Here is a 26,479-nt window from a genome sequence, read left to right on the forward strand (position 1 = left end):
CTTAAAAAAAAAAAAAAAAGAAGACAAAAGATATTAGAAGAATCCTCCTGCCTCACAACTAAGACCGCAAGTATGGAATAACAAAAGACACTGGGCATCTTTCGCATGTTAGCAATGGAACACAGGGATTCCAGAGACAGGAAACGGTGAGCCCTATGATTATCCCAGGTTACACACCAGCTTGAAATAGCTTCCAGTCTGCAACACAGGGCGGCGGAGCCCGGGAGGAGGCTACTGCACTCTTAAGTTGTCAGCAGAGCTGACAGTCCAGGGAGAACATGGTGGCAGGAGCTTGCAGGACAGAATACAGGATGGAATAGCAACACGGGGAGAACTCTGGAGACTTGCAAAAGACCCCCCTCCAGCATTTATCTGGATACCAGTCCATGCAGATGACAACTACCCAGGGTCACCAAAGAATCACCAGGAAGGCTGAGAGCTATTCATTCTGAGCCAGAGACAATATCCATGCCCACAGGCAGAACAGAAAACCTCATGAGGCACAGGTCATCTGAGAGAGCACTCAAGTGGGTTTTGCCTCAGCACTCGAGAGTAATTGCCCCTAGAATGGGAACGGCTCTGGTTTTAAAGCAAGACCTGAAACGAACAAACAATTTCCAAATAGCTGCATTTCCCAGGACAAAACTCACAATATCGGGTATCCAATAAATTACCAAGACAGCAAAGCAAAGGTGCAAGAAAATAAGACTCACAATGAGGAGCAAGGTCATTAAATAATCCAGAACAGATGCAAATGCTAGAATTTGAAGACATGAAAACATTATAACTATATTTCAGATATTCATAAAGCTTATTAGAGACATGGAGCAACCTGGAAAAGAACAAAGAAGACTACAACTACCTGATTTCAAGGCTAATCAGCTAAATTGTGGAAGAGGTAGAAGCAGGAGGGAGGGACTGTGGAGGGGCACAAGGAAACTTATGGAGGTGAGGGACATGCCTGCTTCTTGACTGTGATGGCCTCACAGGTGCATACAGAAGCCCAAACTTATCAAGGTGTATACTTTCAACATGTATAGTTTATTGTATATCAATTATACCTCAATTACACTGGGGTGGGGGGGAAATGATTTAGAAGACATTAGGTAAATGCAATGTGTTAATCTCGTTTGGATCCTGATTTGAACAAACTAACTAAAAAAAATTATAAATACTGAGGAAATTCAAATAAAGACTATATATTGATGATATTAGGAAGCTGCTCTTCCTAATGTTTACGTGTTAATGGTTTCATGGTTACATCCAAAACGTCTATCTTTAGAGATAAATACTAAAGTATTTATGGTTGATATGATATCAAAGATGTGCTCCAAAATAATTCAAGGTAAGGGGGGAAGTGAAGAGAGGTCTATTTGTAACAAAAATGGCCATGTGTTATTGAAGCTAAGTGGTGGGCACATGGGAGTTCATTTCTTCCCTCTTTTCTACATATTTAAAATTTTTCACAACACGAGAAAAAGAGAGGGAGAAGTGAAAACCTGTAACAATTAAAAGTCAGTACATCTAACTCTACCCATAGTAAACCTTATGAACATGCTTGTTAATGGCCCTGTTTCCACATTAGTAAAAAGAGGGAATTAGATTAATACGTACATTTTAACACTGTTCCATTTCCTTTTCACACAGAGTAAACTTCTGTTTTAAAATGGAGCGGATGATGATTTTTAAGTAAAAGCAATACTGTTCTGAATCCTAACTACATCCAGGGAACATATTTTTATTCTCTTATACCTTATGTAATGTGTTTATTTCATAAATATGAATAGATAGAATTAAACATGCCCAAAAGAAAAAGGAAAAACTTTAGGAGGAAAATAATACTGCTAGCCTGAAAAAAACTGCTCACCGTCAAAAGTTTGGTAGTGATACCAGCATCCACTACAGCCTTGTGCATGGCACGTAGGGTATCTAGCTCCGGAGCAGCAATAAACACAACATAGGGCATGAACTCGGACGTCCTCAGCACTTTTAGGGCCTGTGTAGAAGAACAGTTGCAAACCAATTTATACAGGATTAGAATTTGAATTATGTTACCCTTTAGTTTATACCAAATAATCAAAGTCCACCAACCCTCTTCCTAAAGATAAAGGACACCTGCTCCCCATCCCCCCACCTCCCTTCTATCCTTCTGATTCCATATAGTGCTTTCCTAAAATAGTGATCCATTAATTTTGTTCTGATTTCAGTCTCACTACTCTTTGGTACCCCTGAACAAAAAGAAAAGTATTAAACTTAATGATCCTAAATCATTAAGAATGATATAAATGCTTTCTATGTTAATTGTAGAATTCTGTTAATATTGAAAAAGCAGAAATAATTTCAGTGTCCATTAACTGCAGAGTGGTTATATAAACATATATCGGTACTATGAAATATCATGCAGCAATTACAAAAAAAAAAAAACAAAAAAAGTACCTAATATGAAAAGATCTTCAAGAAATACTGCTTAGTGAAAAAAGGCTAAAGAATCTACATAGAATTTTTCCATTTATGTATATAAGAAACAACAACAAAAGTAGAAAACCCATTACATTTTCTATATATATATATATATATATTTTTTTTTTTAATTTAAAGCATACTTAAAATGACAAAATGATATGCACAAAACTATTAATAATATAAATCTCTGAGCAGGGAAGGGAAATTGGGTTGAGTGTAGAGTGGTGGGGAGGGGTCAGTAGGGAGACACAGAATGAGAATGAAATGAATGGGATATGTGTGTGAATGTGTGGGTGTGTGTGTGTGCTGGGTGGGAAGGGGTGTGACTTCAGCATCTACTGCCATCCAAGTCTCTGTTGGCTAATGGATTAGAGATTTAATAAACTAGCTGTAGATGCATAATAAGGTTCTCTATTGCCACAGGTAATAGAGGAAAAGAGACATCCTCATAATCTGAAGACAAAAACGCCATAGGAACTAACACTTAAAAAACAGCTTTGGAATTCATGCAGCTTACTTGTGGGTTGACATCCAAAATGCAAGTTCTTCCAGTTTGGACAACTTCAAGAATAGAGTCGATCTTGGTTCCGTAGAGATTTCCTTCATATTCCCCATGTTCCAAATACTTTCCAGCTTTAATATCAGCTTCCATCTCAGATCGTGACACAAATTTATATGCTTGGCCATCTTTTTCATCTTCTCTTGGTTTCCGTGAAGTAACTAAATAACACAGCATTGAGAATTTGTACAGAGACAATGCAATGTATTAAAATATAAACCAAAATGCACAGGGTAGCTTAAGACTTTTACATTCAGTGCAGGGGTTGACAAACCATGGCCTATGACCAACTCATTTTTGTAAATAAAGTTTATTTACAAAACCCGCTTGCTTCTTATTGTAAATAATAAAACTTTTGTAAATAAAGTTTTAGTGGCACACAGCTTTGCTCATTCATTTTATCACTTATGTTTTTATTCATTTTACAAAGGCAGAATAGCTGCAGTACAGACTAAATGGACTACAAAACCTAAAATATTTACTATATGATCCTTGAATAAAAAAGTATGTTGACCCTGATCCACAGAAATGTTTTAAGAGGTAGTCTCCAATATACAATTTACATCCTAAAAATATGCTTTATAAAGTCAGTTTGAAACTCAAAATATATTTACCTAGAAGCAGAGCCCTAACTTGAAATTCTTAACTAAGGTAAGAGCTAATAAGTGTGAAGTATATTGCAAGTGAGTATCTTTTCCATCTGACCAATACTCCCTTTCTCTTAAGGAACATTAATTTCTTTACACTTTGCAAGTCCAACAAGTGAGTAAAATTCTATTCTTAGTTGGTATTATCAATTTTCTGAAGTGTAGTTTTACCCACAAGTTGTCTATCCTTTATCTCACCCTAGTACCACACCTTTCTTCTAGCTTCCTTCTATTGACATTTCCAAATGTTAATTGTTTTGTTTTGCACCTCAGTGGTAGATCTAGCCACCTGGATGTTACTATATTCTACTTTCTCTGACCTGAAATATTCTTTCTGAGAGAATGACAGAGAGGAGATCAAGTCAAAGATCCTTTTATCTGATATTTGAGAAACATGCAACTCCTTTGCAACCTGGTTGTGCTAGGAATGGATAATTATCACCTTTCAAATTGTTGCAAAGATGCAGTTAGGTACTTTCTGCCAACTTGCTGGAACTCCCTAGGAAGAAAGGTAACTTGTGTATGTGTGTGTGTGTATTCAAGTTTAACCTTAATCTGAGTTTGGCTACATCAGATATAAAAAAAAAAATTCTACTTCTATTAGTCAAGTACTTACATAAGCAGAATATCTGAGGAAATCATTAACCATATGCAATTAAAAAGTTAGAAAGTAAACAGATGAAAAAGTGACAGTCAGTATTTGGACTATTTGTAACAACACACCAAGAAAACTTTTATAAGAACAAAACTTTAAGTCCAAGCTCAGTAACAAGGGTCTAATTGATAAATGAGATCATTATGTACAAGATGATTCCCTTTTCCCCCTGCTGTTTTCTGGCTCATCCCAGATTACTGTAGTCACTTAAAGAGCTTCAAAATGCTATAATGACTTCTCATATTCAAAAATGTATACTCTCTAATGTTTCTGGAATTCTTTACCAAAAGTGGTATGATAAAATTGCTAAGGCAATTTTAATTTCCCCAAATACATACATGCTAGGACTTGGCTTAGTATCTGTGAAGATAATTTTAGAAGAGTATGACTTTTGGTGATGCACTACAGTGAAACCACATATGGGAATGTGCTGCTTGAAATAAAATGTACAGACACACACACTGCCTCTACCACTACTTCCATCAGATGGAGAGAATCTCACATTACTGGTGATATGTTTTTGGTTTACAAGTGAATTTTAATGACAATATCATTCTCTAGTGGACACACACACACAATCTAAATTGCCACATAATTAAGTCTTTTTCCATTTTAAGAACAGAGAAATTAGACCAGGGTGACTTGACTACAGCTGATTCCTTAGACTTTTATGATAAGTAACTAATGGATTGTTTAGTAAAATTCTAATCTTTAGCAGCTCTTCATATGGTGAGGAAATAAGCAACAAAGTAACATTTGTTAACTATCCCAAGATATAGTAAAGAGAAAACATAATTAATAAGGTAGTTTAGCCACCTAGATTAATAATTTTTAATATTTTATTTCAGGATCATATAATATATAAAGAAAATTAAATCAACTTAATCTAACAGCAGTATTTACCTCCTTCCCTATGATCCAGACCACCAGACAATGTGTAGCACAAGACTATGTATCAAAAGTTAAGCAAACTTGTCACACTTCATCAATATTTGTGTGTGTTAATTCTGAAGCTTAATAAAAACTAGATGTTATATAAATGTGAATGATTTAAAGAAAAGTAAGACACACCAACATCATGTAACAAAGTGAGAGTTGATGTATGGATATACATACATCATTCTATATAAAAATTCAGATATGAATATTTACATTTACTAAAAATAAATCTGTTGAAAGGTAAAATAGTATATTTTTCTGTAAATTAATTTGGCATGAAGAAAGCAAGATGAAATAAATATATGTGTACTTCTCTATGTATAAATCTCTCTCTATATATATCCTTTGGTCTACTAATTTTATGTCTGAGATTTACATATACACATTTTAGTTACTTGTAACAAAAATGCCACCCAAACCATGTAAATGGATGATAACAGAGAGGGTTAAATCAAGCATGGTATACTTATATACTAGAATATTTAGAAGCTAATATGATTAATTTTTAGGGTTTTTTAATCATAATAAAATATACATAACATAAAATTTATCATTTTAACCATTATTAAGTGTACAGTTCAGTGGCATTAAGTACATTAACACTGTTGTGCAACTATTACCATTATTCATCTCCAGAATATTTTAATCATCCTATACAACAGAAACATAAAAAAGAATTACACTCACTATTTAATATTCTTAGAGATACAGCAGAGATAGTTCCCAGAAACAGATAGTGCTATGGGAAAAAAAAAATCAAACAGGAAACAGAAAATAATCCTAAAATGAAAATTACGACTAGTTGTAATAAACATTGATGAGACAGAAGATAAAGAATTCAAGGTAATCTTTTAAAGAGTAGAATAAAAAGATAAAAGGCTGGACAATATGAAAAGTAAGAGACTAAAGAGATAAATTCAGGATATTCAACATCTAACTAATAGAAATTCTAGAAAAAGTCAAAACAGAAAACAGAAATCATCCAAGAAACATAATTCCCTAGAATAGAAGAACATGAATTTCTAGTCTGAAGAACCACAATCAGCAGCACAATGAATAAAAATAGATGTACACAAAGGCACATCATTATAAGAAGATAATGAAAACCAACAAAATAGAAAGACTCTGAGGGAGAAATCAGGTCATTCATGAAAGAACAAAAATTAGAATGACGTCCTAGACTTCTTAAAAGACCCTGATGCTGGGAAAGAATGAAAGCAGAAGGAGAAGGGGGCAATGGAGGATGAGATGATTAGATGGCATCACTCATTCAATGGACATGAACTTGGGCAAATTCTGGGAGATGGTGAGGGGCAGGGAAGCCTGGTGTGCTGCAGTGCATGGGGTCTCGAAGAGTCGAACACGACCTGGTGACTGAACAACAGACTTCTTAACCAAATTGAATTCAAGACTAACATCTCTTCAGTATTACAATTTAGACTTTATATTCTCAGTCAGTCAAATACAGGGCAAAAAACATACAACTTTAAACACAAAGATCCAAAATTTACATCCATAAAACATTTCTTGTCAAGTTGCAAGTTGTGTGCTGTAGCAAAACAATGCAATAAACCAAGAAAGAAAAAGAACGGGACCCAGGAACCATAGCTTCAACTCAGGACAACAATAAAGGGAAACATCCCTATGCTAACGTGGGATAGCCAGAGAGGATTGTGTGTAGTCCTCACTGAAGCAGGAAGATTGAGGGTTGTGAGACCGAGGTCTCCAAGAAAAATGCATGACTTAACTGAATAAGCCAGTCTTTGTTTTAAAACAAAACTATATGCATGAATACAGAAGGCAAGGTAAAATGAGGGGAAGAAAAAAAAGAACTCTAGAAATTGCTGGGTTGGGGAAGAGCACAAGGCTGTTCAAGAAAGTGAAACTGAACAACAAAAAAAGTGAAACTGAATTAACTGAAACTAGAGCTATATTTACATTGGGAGGACACTCAGGAAGAGAGTAGATAAGGCCTACACTAGATAGAGCAAGAAACAGCAGAATGAAGATATTATTAAAACATATGGAGGACTAACAGAAGAAATACCAGAAAGATTGAAAAGTGTTTCTGGTAAGTAGGTAGAAGAAGATTGGGTTATTTTTCATTGTATATTTTTAAGAACTACTTAATTAAAATATGCTACATGCATTAATTTGATAAAAATAGAAAACAAAATACTTTAAAATACTCTGGTCACAGTGAGATTTTTATTTTGTAAACTATTTAACTAGGATTGGTCTGATTTACTGATTTATAGTGCACACAATGCAACTCAAACCCTAAAGGAATTACAAACAACACACAGGGACAGTGAGAGGGTTATTCCCTCAATACACCCCTAAGAATGTTAGCAACAGGATTACTCACTGAGAACTGAATGTCTAAGCATACTGGATGAAGGGAGAGACACCCTAAAACTCTTCCGAAAGAGATGGAGTGATGTCAGGCTAAAACCTGACTTGTAAAGCTTAAAGGAATTAAAATATCTACAGAAATCCCGTGTGAATCAAAAGGGGGCTTGTCAGCAATGGAAGCACAGGAAGGGGAGTTACAAAGGCAAAAATGGCTTATATTCAGGGAAGAGGTAAGTTCCCATAAGTAAAGGCTCATATATCTCCAAAATGAAGACATGAAGACACGTGTATGGTCGTCCTTACAACAAGGCAGATATATCATTTAACTCCTTGCTCTAACTCCATTCTCATCAAGCATGCTTCTGACACTATTTAACTTTCCTTGTAAATGTATGAATGGAGAAAGAATGCAAAGATCATAAAATGAGTGTTTGGTTCACTTAATGCTTGTACTTCCCATCATGCATTTTATACATAAATAAATATGTGACCTTAATTAATCTTGCATGCTCTGGAAGAAGACTCTCTTTTAATGTGCTATCAAAAAGCAGGCTTATGACCTTGCAGGAATGAGACCTACAAGCCAGACCACACAAATTTACAAAGGGACTGCGACACGGGGAATGTCAGAGGATCCAGCATCTTTCCCCCTTTCCTTTACAATAAAATAAGTGAAAAACACAACTTTTTAGATATATGTCATTCTTACAAGAAAATACAAAGCTAATGCTAATTTTGCCACAACTCTTAACACCCGCATTTAGTGAACATTACCGGACTGAGGAGTCTGGAGAAGTCACTGCCACCAGGCAGCAAGCTGACAGAGGCTACAGCGCTATTTCAAGACAGCTGTAGACTTGTCGAGATTTTCAGTATCATTTGCGCATTCATTTCCATTGGCATAATCAGAAATTCCTTGGGAATAAAATAATAATAATCCCCACCCCCCACCGACACACACATATCCTTTCCTTCCAAATCAAATAGCAAAGGAAATGCAGAAGACTTACATGGCACTGTGGTTCCAAATCTAGTGGGATTTAACACTATGAACCTGTTTTTCAAGCTTCTCCGTCCTACACCTTGAGCTCCTATCAATACTAACGTCTTTCTCTGGAAGGGAGGCATTTTGGCTACCTCCTCATATATCTGGATTTCATGACGATCGAATTCTAAATGTAAGGAAATAGGAAAACATCATATTCAGTTCTGTTCAGTGATGTTTTAGCTGTCTTGATAATGAAGTATCACTTGAACTGTACTGACTTAGCATAGATTTTTAAAAATAAATTTGGTAAAGTACAATTATTTTGTATTCTGATTTAAACATCTGCTTCCATCCTTTTGCCTTAAAAATCTAACAAAGCCAAAAAAGTGTCCTTGCTTTATACTTATAAGACAGTCTATCCATTAAAACTTGTTTCTTTGCAATTTATCCGTAGAAATAATTAGTTAATATAATCAAATTGCAAATTAGTTTATGTAATCTATTCCACTAAAAAGTGCATATCAAATAAGGATAGCCGTATACCTAGAGTAGCTGCTTAACTAAGTTTCATAGAATGAGTACCCCTTCCAATGATATAAATGAGTAAATAGTGTGTGGCAAACTCTGCAAATATCAGTTTGATTAATAAAATGCATACAGGCAACTTAATAACATTTAAATGTTAAGATTCTAAATTTATGTATAAAATAAAACATTGATCCTAATTATTTTCAGTAGAAACACATTCCAAAATTACAATCAATGGGAAAATGAAAAATTTTCCATTTTGCAAGGAAGCTTTAAGTATATGTTTTTAATGAATAATAAAGCCAAAGAGAATTTGAAATATTATATTACCTATTATTATGGCTATGACTCTAAATCTACAGTAATAACACTTCTTCCTTAGTTATTATCTTAATAGCAACACTTTTTTTGCACAATTTCTCCACAGTAGGTTAAGGGAGAGTCTATTTTCCCTTATTATATTATTATTATTATTGCAATATGTCATTATTTTCTTTATAGTGTGCTGTTTAGTTTATTACCAGCATAGAGGAAGCTCTAAAGTCCAGAAAGCCCTTTATAATGATCAGTTGTTTTGAGTCTTTGAGTCAGAGTCTTCAGAGCCTTCTGATTCAAAGAGCTGCATGTCACTCTTAGCAGCCTCTACAACTGAAAAGAGTAACTGGTAGGTGTCATATTTATCTGTCTTTAAATCTAAAAAATTTAAGAAAGAATCCTATTAGATCAGGCTAAGATTTGTTTGGTCCAGTACTGTTTCTCTAAAAGTATCATGGATAATGTTATGGTGGAATACATCTGCCATTAATCATAACACTTTTACATAGTCATAAAAAGGGATTTTGTTCTGTAGAAATAACACATAAATTCCTGTCGAAGTTCTTAAAAAAACAATTTCAACTGTCACATTGTTCCTTCATTAATACAAGCATAAATCTTAAGCAATTCATTTTATTGTAAATTATGCTCATAAAATAAAGCACACTGGTCATAGTACAAGCATGTATATCAGGATTTAAATAATGCCTACATGTTACTGCACTGAGTGTTCGCATCGCAGTTCCTTGCAATCGGGTACTAATATGAATTAATTCATTTAAAATTATACATTTAGAACGTATGCCACATTGACTAATGATAAAGCTATTTCATAGTTCACTTGGACTTCTCAAAAAAGTAAACATACCTGCATTTCTGGTTGTGAGATACATCATCTTTTTCTTTTTTTTGCTACTTATGGTTCCACAAAAAGGTCCTGAAGGATGACAAGGCAAATATAACTTAAATGGTATGTCAGAATATATACATTGCCCTGTAGTATTCTATAGGGCTGGGAGAATTATCTTCCCAGAGCTGCATCCTACAGAGCAGAAATGGGCAGGGGTGAGCTGAGCCACTGAATTCTGATATAATACCAGCAGGTGGCAGAAAGGGATCAAAAAGTTTACTTCTGAGAGCGATACAATGAAGCATATATTGATTCTAGGTATATTTTAAATAAATTCATCTGCTAATTCAGATGAAAGGGCAAGAAAAACCGAGGCCACAAATGGCTACTTGTTACTTATTGTCGAGTTCATCACCTGAATTGTCCCAGTCTCTTCTAACAAAGGCCTTTCTCTTCTCTTCCAGGAACTGGCTTGGAATGAGACCAGCACTTCCTCCCTCTTTTACATGGCTAGCCTAGAATCAAATTAATGAAGTGTATGTATCAGTGACTAAAATTTGAGACCACATTCTAATAAGCAGGACAAGCAGTAGTCAGTTAAAAAAAATTTGCTCTTAAGAAACGGACCTTGATATTTAAGTCCATGGTACTGTCAGGATACTGAAAGACCTTAGTACTGAGGAATCAATGGGCTCCTAACAAGAGTGCCAGCTGGTAGTGAAATTTTGAGACCAAAATACAAAAGCATACAAGACCTTTAAATTACTAATAGCTTTTTATTTATAATGGTAAACTAGTGGGAATGGAAAGGAATAAATACTGTTCTCTGTGTTAGCACTTGTTAGTTAGGTGTTTACTATCATATTAATCCTACTACAATGGTATTTCCTGAGGCCAAATCAAAGTGGGGGGGGGGCGGGAAGACAGCACTGGGACAGAGTGGAACAGAGTGGAGGGTTTAATTCATGCTGCCAGGAATCTGAATATCCTGAGAGGGAGAGTAAGTTTAAAATGGGTAAAAGGTCACCTACTTCGCTCATTATTAGAGAAATGCAAATCAAAACTACAATGAGATATCACCTCACACTGGTCAGAATGGCCCTCATCAAAAAAGTCTACAAACAATAAATGCGGGAGAGGATGTGGAGAAAAGGGAATACTCTTGCACTGTTGGTAGGAATGTAAATTGATACAGCCACTATAGAAGATGGTATGGAGATTCCTTAAAAAACTAGGAATAAAACCACCATATGACACAGCAATCCCACTCCTAGGCATATACCCTGAGGAAACCAAAACTGAAAAAGACTCATGTATCCCACTGGTCATTGTAGCACTATTTACAATAGCTAGTACATGGAAGCAACCTAGATGTCCATTGACAGATGAATGGATAAAGAAGTTGTGGTACATATACACAATGGAATATCACTCAGCTATAAAAAGGAACACATTTGACTCAGTTCTAATGAGGTGGATGAACCTGGGACCTGCTCTACAGAGTGAAGTCAGTCAGAAAGAGAAAGATAAACACCATATTCTAACACACATATATGGAATCCAGAAAAATGGTACTGAAGAATTTATTTACAGGGCAACAGTGAAGAAACAGACATAGAGAATAGACTTATGGACATGGGGAGAGGGGAGGAGAGGGTGAGATGTATGGAAAGAGTAACAAGAGAACTTACACTACCACATGCAAAATAGATAGCCAGTGGGAATTTGCTGTATGCCTCAGGAAAATGAAACAGGGGCTCTGTGTCGGGTTGGATAGGTGGGGCAGGGAGGCAGTTGGGAGGGAGGTTCAAAAGGGAGGGGATATATGTATACTTATGGCTGATTCATGTTGAGGTTTGACAGAAAACAGCAAAATTCTGTAAAGCAATTATTCTTCAATAAAAAATAAATTAATTTAAAAAAACCCTAACTTTTAAACTGAAACCCAAAGTATTTCAAAACTGGCTGGAGAACTGGCTACTAGAGATACTGGCTTATCGCACATTGTTAGTGACTTTATCCTTACAACTAGAACAGAAAAATCCAGTATTATTTTTAGCAATTAAAATCTTGAAAAATACATTTTGAGTAACAGATGACAAAAATGCAGGAAGAGACAGATAGATACTGCTGACAGGGTTAGAAGAAAACTAAGAGATGGCATTCAGAGAGAAGGGGGGAAAAAAAAACTTGGTAAAGTTCAACAAAGGAAACTGCCCATAGAAAGCAGATATTTTTAGATGAGAGTTCTAAGAAATTCAGTTGAAACCTCTTGAACTCATGGATTCTGTTTACTCATTTCTTAGTTCTCTCACCACATAGTACACTTATACATTATAATGTCTTAACTTGAAGGACATATTAGTAAGATTGTTCTTATTGTTATAATTCATCCCCCCTCAGAAGTCAATATAACTTATTAGAGTTAATTTGAGCAGGTCAGGAAGCAAGAGTTAGAACTGGACATGGAACAACAGACTGGTTCCAAATAGGAAAAGGAATACGTCAAGGCTGTATATTGTCACCCTGCTTATTTAACTTATATGCAGAGTACATCTAAGAAACGCTGGGCTGGAGGAAGCACAAGCTGGAATCAAGACTGCCAGGAGAAATATCAATAACCTCAGATATGCAGAGGACACCACCCTTATGGCAGAAAGTGAAGAAGAACTAAAGAGCCTCTTGATGAAAGTGAAAGAGGAGAGTGAAAAAGTTGGCTTAAAGCTCAACATTCAGAAAAATAAGATCATGGCATCCAGTCTCATCACTTCATGGCAGGTAGATGGGGAAACAGTGGAAATGGTGGCTGACTTTATTTTTTGGGGCTCCAAAATCACTGCAGATGGTGATTGCAGTCATGAAATTAAAAGACACTTATTTCTTGGAAGGAAAGTTAAGACCAACCTAGACAGCATATTAGAAAGCAGAGACATCACTTTGCCAACAAACGTCCGTCTAGTCAAGGCTATGGTTTTTCCAGTGGTCATGTATGGATGTGAGAGTTGGACTATAAAGAAAGCTGAGTGCTGAAGAATTGATGCTTTTGAACCGTGGTGTTGGAGAAGACTCTTGAGAGTCCCTTGGACTGCAAGGAGATCCAACCAGTCCATCCTAAAGGAGATCAATCCTGGGTGTTCATTGGAAGGACTGATGTTGAAGCTGCAACTCCAATACTTTGGCCACCTGATGCAAAGAGCTGACTCATTGGAAAAGACCCTGATGCTGGGAGGGATTGGGGGCAGGAGGAGAAGGGGACGACAGAGGATGAGATGGTTGGATGGCATCACCGACTCGATGGACGTGGGTTTGGGTGGACTCTGGGAGTTGGTGATGGATAGAGAGGCCTGGCGTGCTGCGGTTCATGGGGTCGCAGAGTCAGACATGACTGAGCGACTGAACTGATTGAACTGAATGACTGTTTAGTTGCTCAGTGGTATCTGACTCTTTGTGACCCCCTAGACTGTAGCCTGCTAGGCTCCTCTGGCCATGGAATTCTCCAGGCAAGAATAGTGGAGTGGGCTGCCATTCCCTTCTTCAGGAGACTTTCCCGACCCAGGAATTGAACCTGGGTCTCCTGCATTGCAGTCAGATTCTTTATGGTCTGAGCAACCAGGGAAGCTCTGAGTTACTAATATCTAGGTTTAAGTCAGAGTTCAGTGTGGATCCCAGGTCCTTCCCTCTCACATCTTGCTCCTTAATGAGACTCTCTTTTACTTTGACAGTTTAAGGAATTTTAGACTTTGTTTCTCCAGTTCTGGTTGTTAGTCTATGTAAACAATTACAAAAACAGACTTATTACGGCTGCTAGAGACTTCTGAAAACTGTATTAGTGGAAAGGAAAAACAAGAAGACTATCACACTCATCTTCTGAAAAATGGAAGGGGAAAAGACAGTGGTAACACACATCCCTTTCTATACACACAGATTTTAATCCAAAACCAAACAAAACAGATGATAAAGCAAACCTTTAACTCTCAGTAACTGAGGTGGGCAAATAGATTCAAGAATTAGAGAAATTAAATTATATTTGTCATGAACATAAATATAGTGAGAGGAGACAAGAGGAACACTACTCTACCCACAGTAAAGACTCCTAGTTAAAACAAACACTGAAAAGGATGACCTCAGGTGAGCTGTTCCTGCTGAGTACTATATTTTACTGTAATCTTATGTGGAAGAACCGACTGGTCTAGTCTCTAAACCACAGGCTAGTTAATACTGACTTCATTAACAGCTACTCACAAAGTCCCTCTCAATTTGGTCTTCTGTCCACAAAATTAATAGCCACGAAGCGGGAGCTGTTCATGCAGGGGGAAAAAAAAATCACGGGAACAAATAATAATACTTTCCTCCTGAATATTCAGAAATTGGTCAGATCTAAGATTGAAAATAAGAAAGCAGGTGAAGAAATTTTGAGAAGCGTACTAACCTGCCACCAGTTTGGGTCTTCTCTGTTTACAATCTGAAGAATTTCTCCTTTTGAAAACTTCAATCCTGCTTCTTTGCAGGGTATCAGGTTATCATTGTATGGATTATAATCAAAATGACATTTCACAAATACCTAAAACACAGCATAATTAAAAATACTAGAAATGCACCATTTGTCACTGGATTTTGGAAGTCTTTTTCAAAGCACTGTGATTTAATTGATAATATAAATGATAATGTATTTAGTACTTCAACTAAGGAACTTGTTTTTCTTAAATATAAAGTTATTAGCACATCAATACTTTGGCATCAGAAAACAAAACAGGAAATAAACATTAGTACTACATTAGATTTTTGTTTCTATCTTTAACTTCTAATCTTAACAGTTTTAACAACTGCTTTCCTCCACCTTTCTTGCTTTCTCACTTTCTCCCAATCTTTTCACATGATTGTCCAACCAACAGTGCATAATTTTTATGCAAGTAAATGCCACTTTCTAATTAACATCCTGAACTAATATATGCAGTTAGGTCGTAAGTTTCAGATATAGTAGTAATGACTTTTTGAAAGATTCCTAAAGCCAAAATTAAACAATAAAGGTTCATGTTGAAATCAGACCTGAAATATAGTCAGTAATCTTTTTTTAAAAAAGACAAACTTCCATTCATGGTAAAAACATATATTTTTAGTCACATAGATTCACATTGGCCAAAAGTTGTGAGGAAAATACTTTTCTGGAATTATCTTGCTTTGATGTAAGTAATCAGCATCAAATTAATAGGAAGACAAATACTAAAAAAGCCCTGAAGCTATTTTCCAATTTAAATTCATGTTAACTATGCAAATTTCTTTTAAATCTGTTTTATTAATAAAACTGTGTCAGTTACCATGGTTATGATTTCCAATATCCAAAATATTTAGTTTATTTAATTTTGAATTCTAGTTAAGCATTTTCAGTATTCGATGGCAAGTTCAGACTAATTACTTTCTTACTACAGACCTTTTCCAGGCATACTTATGGAAATTTAAATTTTGTCTTCTAGAGAACTAAGCATTAGTCAGCAGGTAAACTAACGAGCAGGAAAGCACATAGTCAGAATAATAATGTTACTTTCCTATGTTTATCATACTTCTATAAATATAACCAAACAGCATTTTCAAATAGCACAAGTAGATCCATTACATTATTAGTGTAGTAAAATGTAACGTGATGGATGCATATTAAAATAATTTAAAAATAATTAAATTTGGAAACAAAATTTTAGTTATTTACAATTAGATGATTTTGATAGAAAGCATTCAGAATATTTTCAGTAACTTTTGAAAGGCTAAATATTAATGCTTAAAAAAAATCAGCAAGCCAGTAATTTTTTCCATGATACGCAATTTTAGAAATACCTACAAAGCAAGCATACAAACAGTATTATGATTGCTAAAATGTGACAATTGGCTAACTTGACAATGGCATGCAGCTCAGTGGTTTGGCAATGGAAAAAAATCCAGAATGATTAAGTGTAATTAGGTAAATTTAGTTGGCTAAAAAGACAGAAACAAGGAGTACCACAAAATGTCCTGGAATGACACCATACCTGACGGACGTGTGCTGGATGCCTCTCCATATTGATGCAACTCTAAAAATATATTTTTCATTGCATAAATAAAGCCAGACTTTAAACTGATAATAAATTAACAAAATATAAACAAACTACTGGCCCATTTTCATTTCATTCACTTGGTAAAGCAACTACTTCCCTAATTAAATGTCCAAAAGATATAATACCTGAAAATTATAAATGATAAAAGCAAAAGTTAGTGGAGATGAGGTAGAAATGAAGGAGGGATATGTAAAAGATGTAAAAAAAAAATACTTGGATACTCCTTATTTCTCATAAAAGCTGTACTGGATGAATAGTAAGAGGATCCTATCATCTAACCATGAATGTGTCTATTTGTCTTATCTGTGGGTCAGAATATACTTTGTAACAAAAGGCTTAGACATTCTCAGTTAGTCCAATTCAAATATTCATTTCTCTACTCCCATCAAATGGTGCTGGAAATGTCATCATTTGCAAAACAAACCACATCTCTCAAATGTAAATGATTTCTAGAAGAAACAATTCTTATTTTTTTCATTAACCAAATTAGTTTTGGGACATTACTCTCATGCTCCAAACACTCAGATTATATTAGTTTTACTCTGACCTTTGAAAATTTGCCTGAAAAATCAATTAACCCCAACCTTTGATCGAAACATTTTGCAATGGCCTTTAAATCATAGAGATTTGACTAGATTTTGTACAATTATATTTCATAAGCACATTTAAAAATGTTTCACTAATAAGCTATGGATGTTAACTGTTTATTGGTTAAGAAGTGACTAAACACAACCTGCTAATATATTTCAATCTCATATTCTAATCACTAACAGAACTAAACGATCAACAATCTAAAGGAGATGGAATAGAAAAAAGAAAGTGGCTTTTAAAGCAGGAAGCAATGTTAACCTCACTCAGAGTAGAAATACAAATTAAAGCTATATTACAGTAACATTTTCCTCCCATCACATTAGCAGGAATCCAAATATCTGACAACATGCTGTAGATAGGAAAATGCCAGTTGGCCCACAGTCCTAACAGGTTGGTGGAAGAATTGATTTAATCCCTTGAGAGGCCAATTTAGCAACCAACAGCTATCAAAATTATAAAAACCCTCTGACCTAGTAATCCATCTCTGGGGATGTACTCAATAGCAGTGTTACTCAGATATATGCAAAATGACTTACATAGGAGATTATTAACTATTATTTCTTAATCACAAGAGATTGGGAGCAATCTAATTGTTTAACAATAGGAAGTGAGGACTAGACTGGTAGTGGATTAGGAGAGAGATTTCAACTGACTACATATTCCTACTTCTTGACTTTTAGAACCTTCTAAATGAAAACTAAATTCTTATGGTAATGAAAGTAAAGATAAAATGACTCCCCCTTCTGTCTACAATGAAGTAACAAGTACCCATTCTCTAACCTGAGACAACTAAAATATTGGACAAAATATATGAAATGTTTGTCAAGACATCAGACTACAAAGACAGTGATTCTTAAAAAATAGAAACAAACAAGATGAACTTTACCTCTGCCCCAACTAACTGCAGAGAAAGTTCCCAGGTGCAGTGCAAGAAGGGGGACTCTAGGTAGAAGTCTGATGGTCTCCAACTTGAGGAGATGAGCTGAGTGACCAGGGCTATCAAAGTGGCCCCAGTGCACAGAAAAGAGCAACAGGAAGCAAAGTCTGCACAGAGAAAGAACTTGAGAACTGCAGAGGACTCCCTCCAGGTTCAGCTGAATACTAATCAGGTAAAGAGCAGCATTAATGGGCAAAGATATCAGAAGATCATGTAACGTCAAACAGTTTCTATCACCATTGTGAGTGAAAAAACTTCACAATTCATGAAGAATTCAGTATTCAAAAGAGTTTTGCCCTAGACTTAGTCTTACTCCGGTTTCACCTAACAAAGCTTATAAAACAAAATCTGAAAGGGTCTGACTGCTCCCTTTTAACTATTCTAGAACAAAGCTTGAGAATATTTCTAAGAATAACAAAATATCCAGTACTCAACAAGATAAAATTCAGTTCTGGCAGCCAATCAAAAATAACCAGGCATGCAAATAAGCAGGAAAATACAATCTAAAATATGGAGAAAAGAAAAATAAACCAGTGAAGAGTGACACAGAAATGACAAATAGGACTGAATTAGAAGGCAAGGACTTTAAAATAGTTATTTTTAACTTTACATATTGTAGCATATGTTCAAGAAGCTATAGGAAGGATTCAACATGTTAGGTAGAAACATGGCAGATATAAAGAAAAAAAGATTCAGTTCAAATTTCTAGAGATGAAAACAAAAATACCTAAGATTAAAAGTATACCACATATGATTAACAGCAGATTAGACATCTTAGGGGAAAAAAAGAAGAAAAAAAAAAGAAGAAAAAAAAAATGAAGACATTGCAACAGAAACTGTCCAACATGAAAAAGTGGGAGAAAGCAAGGCTGAATAAATGAAGAGTATCAGTGAGCTATGGGACAACTTCAAGGAGCCCAACATGAATAACTCATATATCACCAAAGGGGAGGAGAAAGTGAGGAACAGAAAAAATATTCAAAGTAGAAACAATCAAAAAAATTTCCAAATCTAATGAAAGAAACAGTCTTTTCAACAAACAGAGCTGGAAAAACTGGATACCCAGATGCTAAAACAGAAACAGAAAATCCAAACGAATTCTTTGATCCATATCTTATACCCTATACAAAAATTCAGAGAAAATGGATCATAGAACAAGATGCAGAGTATACAACTAAAAGTGAAAATCTTTATAACCTTGTGTTGTACATTTTTTTTTTACACAGAGAAAAAGCATGATTTGTTAAGAAAAAAAGGACAAATTAGACTTCATCAAAATTAAGAACATCTGCCTTCATATTATACCACTAAGAGAATGAAGACAAGCCTTCTCACTAGGAAAAAAATTTTTGTAAATTATAATTCCGATAAAGTACTTGTATCAAAACATAAAGAACTCTCAAAACTAAACAAATGGAAAAAAACCAACTCAATAAAAAAATGGGTGAAAGATTTGAAGACATTAAAATTGTCATAACCATGGCAAATAAGCACATGAAAAGATGCTCAATATTAGCAATCATTAGGAAAATGCCAATTAAAATCACCATATGACACCATGCCACCCTTATGAGAATGGCTAAAATTATAAAGACTGACTATACCAAATGCTGGTGAAGATGTGCAGTAATTGCAACTTTCATGTAATGTTGGTGGAAATGTAAACTGGTACAACCACTTTTGAAAATAGTTCGGTCATTTCTTTAAAAGTTCATCATACAACTATCAAATGACCCAATACTTCAAGTCTTAGGTATTTACTCAAGGGACTTACATGTAAATGTTTAGCATCTTTATTTATAATAGCCCCAAACTAGAAACAACAGAAATGTTCACTAGCCAGTTAGTGGATAAATCCAACTGTGGAACAGCCATGTTGTAATGGAATACTGCTTGTCAATGAGAAGGAATCAACTACTAACACACATGGAAACATGGTTAAATCCCTCAAATAATTATGCTGAATGAAAGAAGTCATATTTTTTTTTAAAAAGCAAAATCAAAGGATTCATGTTGTATGAACTCATTTATATAAAAATGCAGAAAACATAAACTAATTTATAGTGATAGAAGAGCAGTACTTGCCTGGCATGAAGGTTGGGATGAGGAGTAGGCAGGCAGGATTACAGTGAACCCAGGAAAACCTCTAGGAGTGACAGAGATGTTCACTCTCTCGATTGTATTGAGGGTTTCATAGGTACATAATAGATATGTCCACATTCATTAATTACATACTTTAAGTGTGTGCTATTTCTATGAACTTTACCTCAAAGATATTTTTAAAATGTAAAAATAAAAAGTCAAAGTACTGACAAAATAAAAGACTACAGGAATATGCTGTGCCTGTGCAAATGGTAACAATTAGCAGAAGAGAAATCAAATGTGAAAGGCTGGAGAAACATCTCCACCATGACCTTTGTCATAAATCAGAAGGAGGCTGGTAATTCATTTGGGAATGTGTTGGCTGGAACACGGTACAAGTACTGCATACACACTCTTGGCCTCAAACCACAGTTTCAGGTCCACCTGAGCCTGTGTATTAGAGTAAGTGACAGGGTAGTGAACGCAATGATCGGAGTTGCTAAGAAGTTCTCTAAGATAATAACAGATATGCTATTTTTCCAAAGATTTTCAAAGTGCATGAACTCCACATACTCAAATGCACACATACAAGTAATATATTTTGAGATCAGCAAGGAAACTATATATTTGGTTTAAAAAGCTCTGAGGGGCAATTCATACTCCTATATGGTAAATAACCATACGTGGGCCACATTCTGTTAGTATAAACAAATAAACCTACGCTGCTCTGAATCATACTAATAATTCTTAATTTACACTACACTTGAGTCATTGGTCCATGCAAGGTCTGCTTTTGTTTTTTAATCTTGTTAGTTTTAATAATGTAATAGTCATGAGCTTACCACATAAAACAGAAGCTAGAAACCTACACGGTCCTCCTGCCCATATTCCATTCCCTCGCACTGCCCTGGCTTCCCCAAAAGCAAAGGTAACCCTTATCCTGAATCCTGTGTTCATAAATTCTTTGCTTTTCTTTTTTTAAGTTTTATTAGACCTATATGTAATCTGCAAAAATATACAGCTATTTAAAACTTCAAAAAGATAGTATTATGCCCTATGCATGTGCTCTTTTGGGGAACTGACATGCTTATCAACATGTTGCCAGCTACACACGTATTGCTCTAAAAAATTATGTGTCTTAGTATGTGGAAACTTTCAACCTTGATAATGCTAAACCTTTTGCCCCCCAAAGTGGTTACACCAATTTACACTGCCACCAGCAATGTAGAAGAGAGAGTCTAGCTTCACATCTACATTTTTTTGCAACTGAATGGTATAAAATGGTATCTCACATTATGATTTTAAATATCTCTTCGCGTGTTTACTGACCATTAGTGTACGAAGAGTAAAATAGGAACACATTTTCACGTATTATCCCTATGAATTAACACTTTCACTGAATAGTCTTTCTCACTGAAAGACATATCAGCTCTGTGAGATATCAAAGTAACATATATGTGTAGATCTCTTTCTGAACTCTTCCACTGCTCATTCTGTCTAATCCTATGCCAATACCACATATCTTAATTCCTACACATTAATAATAAGCCCCTATTTCTGCTTTTCTGCCTCAAGTGTCTTAGCTATGCATCTTACCAAATACCATGAAAAAATCTTACTGAAATTTTCATTGGAATTTAACTGAATCTACAAGTCAATTTAAGGAAAATTGATATCTTCATAATACTGTTTTCCTGTCCATAAACATGATATATCTATTTAGATCTTAATTTTTTTGCACATGGAGGTGAATATTTTTATTAGGTTATTTCTAGACATAAATGTGACATTCTCTATTATAAATGATGTCTTAGTTACATTTATAGATGTCTGCTGATGGCATATAGAAATGAAACTGACTTTTGTATATTAATCTTATTTTAAAGCATTCTGCTAAATTATTTCTAGTAATTTACAGTTCAGGGAGGCTTTCAGTTAAAAAAAAAATTATCTGAAAATAACGTTTTATGTTCTTCTTTCCAAATCTTCTGCTTTCATAATTATTTCTGTCTTCTTGTGCTTATGGAATTTTCCATAAAATATTGAACATAAATGGTACTAATGAACATCCTTCTGTAGTTTTAATTTTTTTAACTAGGCAATGACATTAACCCTTGTTTTAAACTTTAAGTTCTGGCTTCTTTGGCTTATAACTGCAAACAAATAGTTGTGTACAAACAAAAATTTAAAAAGCAGCAGTGTCCAAGAACCTCAGAACTTAAACTACTACAGGTTTCTATATTTAACTACATCCTAAACAAAATTTTTTAGAAGTCAACATTCTTGAAGTTTCTTTTCTTTCTTTTTTTAAAGAAGTTCTGTTTGCCTCACTGTTGGAAGCCTCATCAAAATTCTGAACAAGATCACTCTCCTTCCCAATAGCAAGTGGGGCTTCCACCCCAGCTTCTGCCAGGATCCTGAAAGCTTGTTGACACCAAGCTGGTCTAAGATTCGGGTGGCCTTTCTGTCAGGAGCTTTGTCTCAGCACAGCTGGTAATGGACTGCTGCCAGAAATGTCTGAGCATCAGGATTGTTAAAATGAATCATCACTTACTGCTTTGCAAATATACTTACCTCTTTAAAATCAGAGATAATGTTTATTCTGAGTTTTTTAAAAGAGAACTGAAGATTTTTTTTATCATCTGTTATAACAGATATTTGATATATCATCTGAGGGTGGTTCCTTTTTTACCAATGCACAAGTATGCCTGAAGTTTGGCAAGTTTCTCTTTATGGTGGGTTTTTTCCATCTTGGAGTGGAAGTGGGACTTCACAGGGGCCCTAGGCTTGGCACTCAAGTAATCTCAGGAAGACCAGCTTAAAATTCTGTTCCTGATTTTTAAAGAGAAATGCTTCTAACAGTCAACTATTGAGAATAATGTTTGTTTTAGTTTTTTTAAAAAATAAGATTAAGGAGGTTCTTTCCTGTTCCCAATTTACTAATCTTATTTAAAAAATCATGAATAGGTACTGAATTTTATCAAATTCTCTACTTACATTTTTCTTCTTTAATCTGTTAATTTGTTTGGTTACATATATGAACTTTCTAATATGAAACCATCCTAGCTTGGATACATTATCTTTTTTATATATCATTAAATTTCATTTGCTAATACATTGTTGAGAATTCTAACATACATCCTTGAATGAAATAAAACAAACTTCTCATAATATTTTTGTTATGTGGGTCATAATGGCCTTAAAGAGAGAATTCCCATTAATTTGGCCATAAATAAAGAAATGGAGTTTTAAACAGTCTTTGGAAACCTACATACATGTAAGCTAGAGAACTTCAGAATTAGCTGCAATTTCTAACCCCTCCTGGTCTTCAAATTTAAAAATATAGATTTTTTGGTCTCATGAAAAATTTTGGATTTTTAATAAGCACCTCAAATGATATTGATAAAGATGATCTACTGACCATGCTTTGAAAAACACAACCCTGGTATGAAGACCTCCTGGTTTCCACCTGCTCTCACAGCAGTTAAGAGATAGAGCTGGTGGAGCTTCCAGTTAGTCAAAGAGCGGAAGAACTGGAGAAGCTAAAAGCCCTTGCTTTCCATTAGTGTCTCTCATAAGAGGAATACAGTGTGCCCAGGACAGTCCTATTCCAGTATAATTAGTAATTATTCCCCCTTTCACTTTAAAAACGTCCCACTTTGGGTGTGTTTTATCTCTTCTGTTGGAAGTCTTCATGTTAGTCCCTTCTTTTTTTATGGTAAGACAGGTCTGAGATCGGCTCAGGCTTGTATGGAAGGTTAGACCGTCCCTATTTCAATGCCTTCTCTCAGTTCTGAATGCTAAATAAAAAGCAGATTTTGAGAAGGCACAAGATGGAGAAAAATATACGTCTAAGACAGGGCTAAATATCCTTGCATTTCACATCATTCAGACCATTCACCAGATGCAGATTCTACAAAGGGATTTGAACCAAAGCCCTCACTATTGATATTAGAAAAAATTTTCCATAAAATAGTCATTATAAAATAAAATAGTCCACTATAGTCATGGTGAGCTGGTAGGAATCCTGAAGTTTGAACTACAGTGGGTTAAAAAGAAAAGTCTAACTATCACAAATAATGTATAATTTTTAAAAAATAAATAAATCTTAAGTTCTACTTTTCCAATCTACTTAGGTGCCAACTGAGGAATAAAGATAGTCTGAGGGACATTAGCTATTTAAAATGTCTAATTTCTAATGCCATTTCTCTTATGAGTCTTTTCCTTGAAAAGACAAGGTCTCTATCCTTCATTTAAATGAAAGTTCACTACAAGCCTGTGTATTTTCAGAAATCCAATTTACATGCTAAAATTCATGACTGACTATTCTTACTCCCCCAAAGAACAATATAAAGCAGGTATTCAACACAGGTTATTTCAAAGACTTTTATAGAAATAGACATACTAGTCTTTTAAATGATCATATTAACAATATTAAAATAAGTATAGTGGCAGCATCTTACGTAAAAGACCTGCAGTTTTACTCATACTTGGAACAAACTTCTGGAAAACCTAAATTAAATGCATCTAAAACACTGATGAATATTTCCTATATCTACATTATCTGGATTTGAAAACCCTCTCAAGTTTCAACATGCTTATCATAGGTGTCAATTGTTCCTTTGCAATTATCTCATCACTTTTTCCTTCTTTACCATTTCTTTGGAATCACACCACCACCTAATTACCATCATTACAATAGCAGCAGCTATGGGCTGGTATGCAGATGTGACAGGAGCTGCTGAATTAATCTATTTGATCCTTACAGTAATCTTTTGAGAAAAGAAATACTCTTACCTATACAGATGAGAAAATGAAGACAGAGGATAAGCTAGTAGGTGGTGGCACAGTTATTTGAAACAAAGCAGTCATCACAGCCTTTCATGAGAATTGCCTTTCACAAATTACCTCACACTTTTAAAAATCTGCTTCCTGGCTACACAATCTCATCTCTCTCCTTTTTAAAATTCACTCAACATAATGAGGTTAGTGACCACTGTCATTAAAACACTGCCATGCTTAATAATCTGTTTTACCTAAAAATCAGTTACAAAACATAGAGCAAATGGTACAAACCAGGTGTTCAAGATTCTTTTCAATTTGGACCCATTCTCTCTTTCTGGCCTCATTCTCTGTTTAGCCCATCACTGGAACACTAAGCTAGAGGTGATCAGGACTACATGTTTATTTTCCTCACAGGGCCTGGAACATGACATGTGTCAAAACTGTTTGCTAATTAATGACAAAAAGTCTTTAAGGTTTTTCTCATATCAGCTGTAGGTTACTGAAATGCTAGGGTCCAAAAATCACTGCACAAGGTGAGTTTAAGTCAAAAAGTTGGCTTAAAACTCAACATTTGAAAAACTAAGATCATGGCATCCAGTCCCATCACTTCATGACAAATAGATGGGGAAACAATGGAAACAGTGGGAGACTCTATTTTTGGGGGCTCCAAAATTACTGCAGATGGTAACTGCAGCCATGAAATTAAAAGACGCTTGCTCCTTGGAAGAAAAGCTATGACCAACCTAGACAGCATATTAAAAAGCAGAGACATGACTTTGCCAACAAAGGTCTGTCTAATCAAAGCTGTGGTTTTTCCAGTAGTCATGTATGGATGTGAGAGTTGGACTATAAAGAAAGCTGAGCACCAAGGAATTGATGCTTTTGAACTGTGGCGTTGGAGAAGACTCTTGAGAGCCCCTTGGACTGCAAGGAGATCCAACCAGTTCATCCTAAAAGAGATCAGTTGGGTGTTCATTGGAAGGACTGATGTTGAAGCTGAAACTCTAATACTTTGGCCACCTGATATGAAGAACTGACTCGTTTGAAAAGACCCTGATTCTGGGAAAGATTGAAGGCAGGAGGAGAAGGGGATGAAAGAGGATGAGATGGCTGGATGGCATCACCAACTTGATGTACATGAGTTTGAGCAAGCTCCAGGAGCTGGTGACAGACAGGGAAGCCTGGCGTGCTGCAGTCCATGGGGTCGCAAAGAATCAGATGATACAACTGATGACTGAATTGAATAGAGGGTTCATGGCATTCACAGAGAGATTTCTCAAGTAAATTCCTTTTGAATAGTAAGATAATATTGTTTAAAAATTCCAAGAATTCACCAATGACAAAATAAGGCACTTTAGAACAATTAAACCAGACCATTTTTTCTCTTCTCTTAAGCAAAAAAGTAGCAACTGGTGGTTATATCCAACAGTGTGATTAAAGGAAAAAAGTATTAGCAAGAATTTTATTACTAACCTGCTGAGGAATAATGGTATCTCTATAGCTTGGTAAAATTTTCAGGGTGACACTTCCACTAATATTTTTCAGTAATTCTTGTAATTCCTTTGGGTTGTTCCCAACTTCATGGCCATTGACTTCTTTAATTATATCTCCCACATGAAGCAGACCCTGACGGTCTATCATCCCTCCATGGAGGATTCGGGCGATTACCAGATCATTATTTTCAACCCTAAATGTTACACCC

The 26,479-nt window shown here is 35.2% G+C and overlaps 1 protein-coding gene across 8 annotated transcripts in view; it reads right to left on the reverse strand.

Moving 5' to 3' along the window:
* Positions 1-26,479, reverse strand: part of PALS2 (protein associated with LIN7 2, MAGUK p55 family member) — a 127,874-nt gene that overhangs the window by 11,014 nt on the left and 90,381 nt on the right. For 6 of the 8 annotated variants that reach the window (XM_043871777.1, XM_043871776.1, XM_043871775.1 and 3 more), the window contains exons 5-12: positions 26,251-26,478; positions 16,317-16,358; positions 14,729-14,860; positions 10,715-10,814; positions 10,318-10,386; positions 8,629-8,790; positions 2,981-3,183; positions 1,868-1,996 (exon numbers count right to left, since the gene is read on the reverse strand). In XM_043871777.1, coding sequence (XP_043727712.1) covers positions 1,868-1,996; positions 2,981-3,183; positions 8,629-8,790; positions 10,318-10,386; positions 10,715-10,814; positions 14,729-14,860; positions 16,317-16,358; positions 26,251-26,478 — 1,065 coding nt within the window. The remainder of the gene's footprint in view (positions 1-1,867; positions 1,997-2,980; positions 3,184-8,628; positions 8,791-10,317; positions 10,387-10,714; positions 10,815-14,728; positions 14,861-16,316; positions 16,359-26,250; position 26,479) is intronic. The other 2 variants (XM_043871779.1, XM_043871774.1) reach the window with 1 other exon arrangement.

This window comes from Cervus elaphus, chromosome 18, assembly GCF_910594005.1.
Source record: "Cervus elaphus chromosome 18, mCerEla1.1, whole genome shotgun sequence".
NCBI classification, from domain to species: domain Eukaryota; kingdom Metazoa; phylum Chordata; class Mammalia; order Artiodactyla; family Cervidae; genus Cervus; species Cervus elaphus.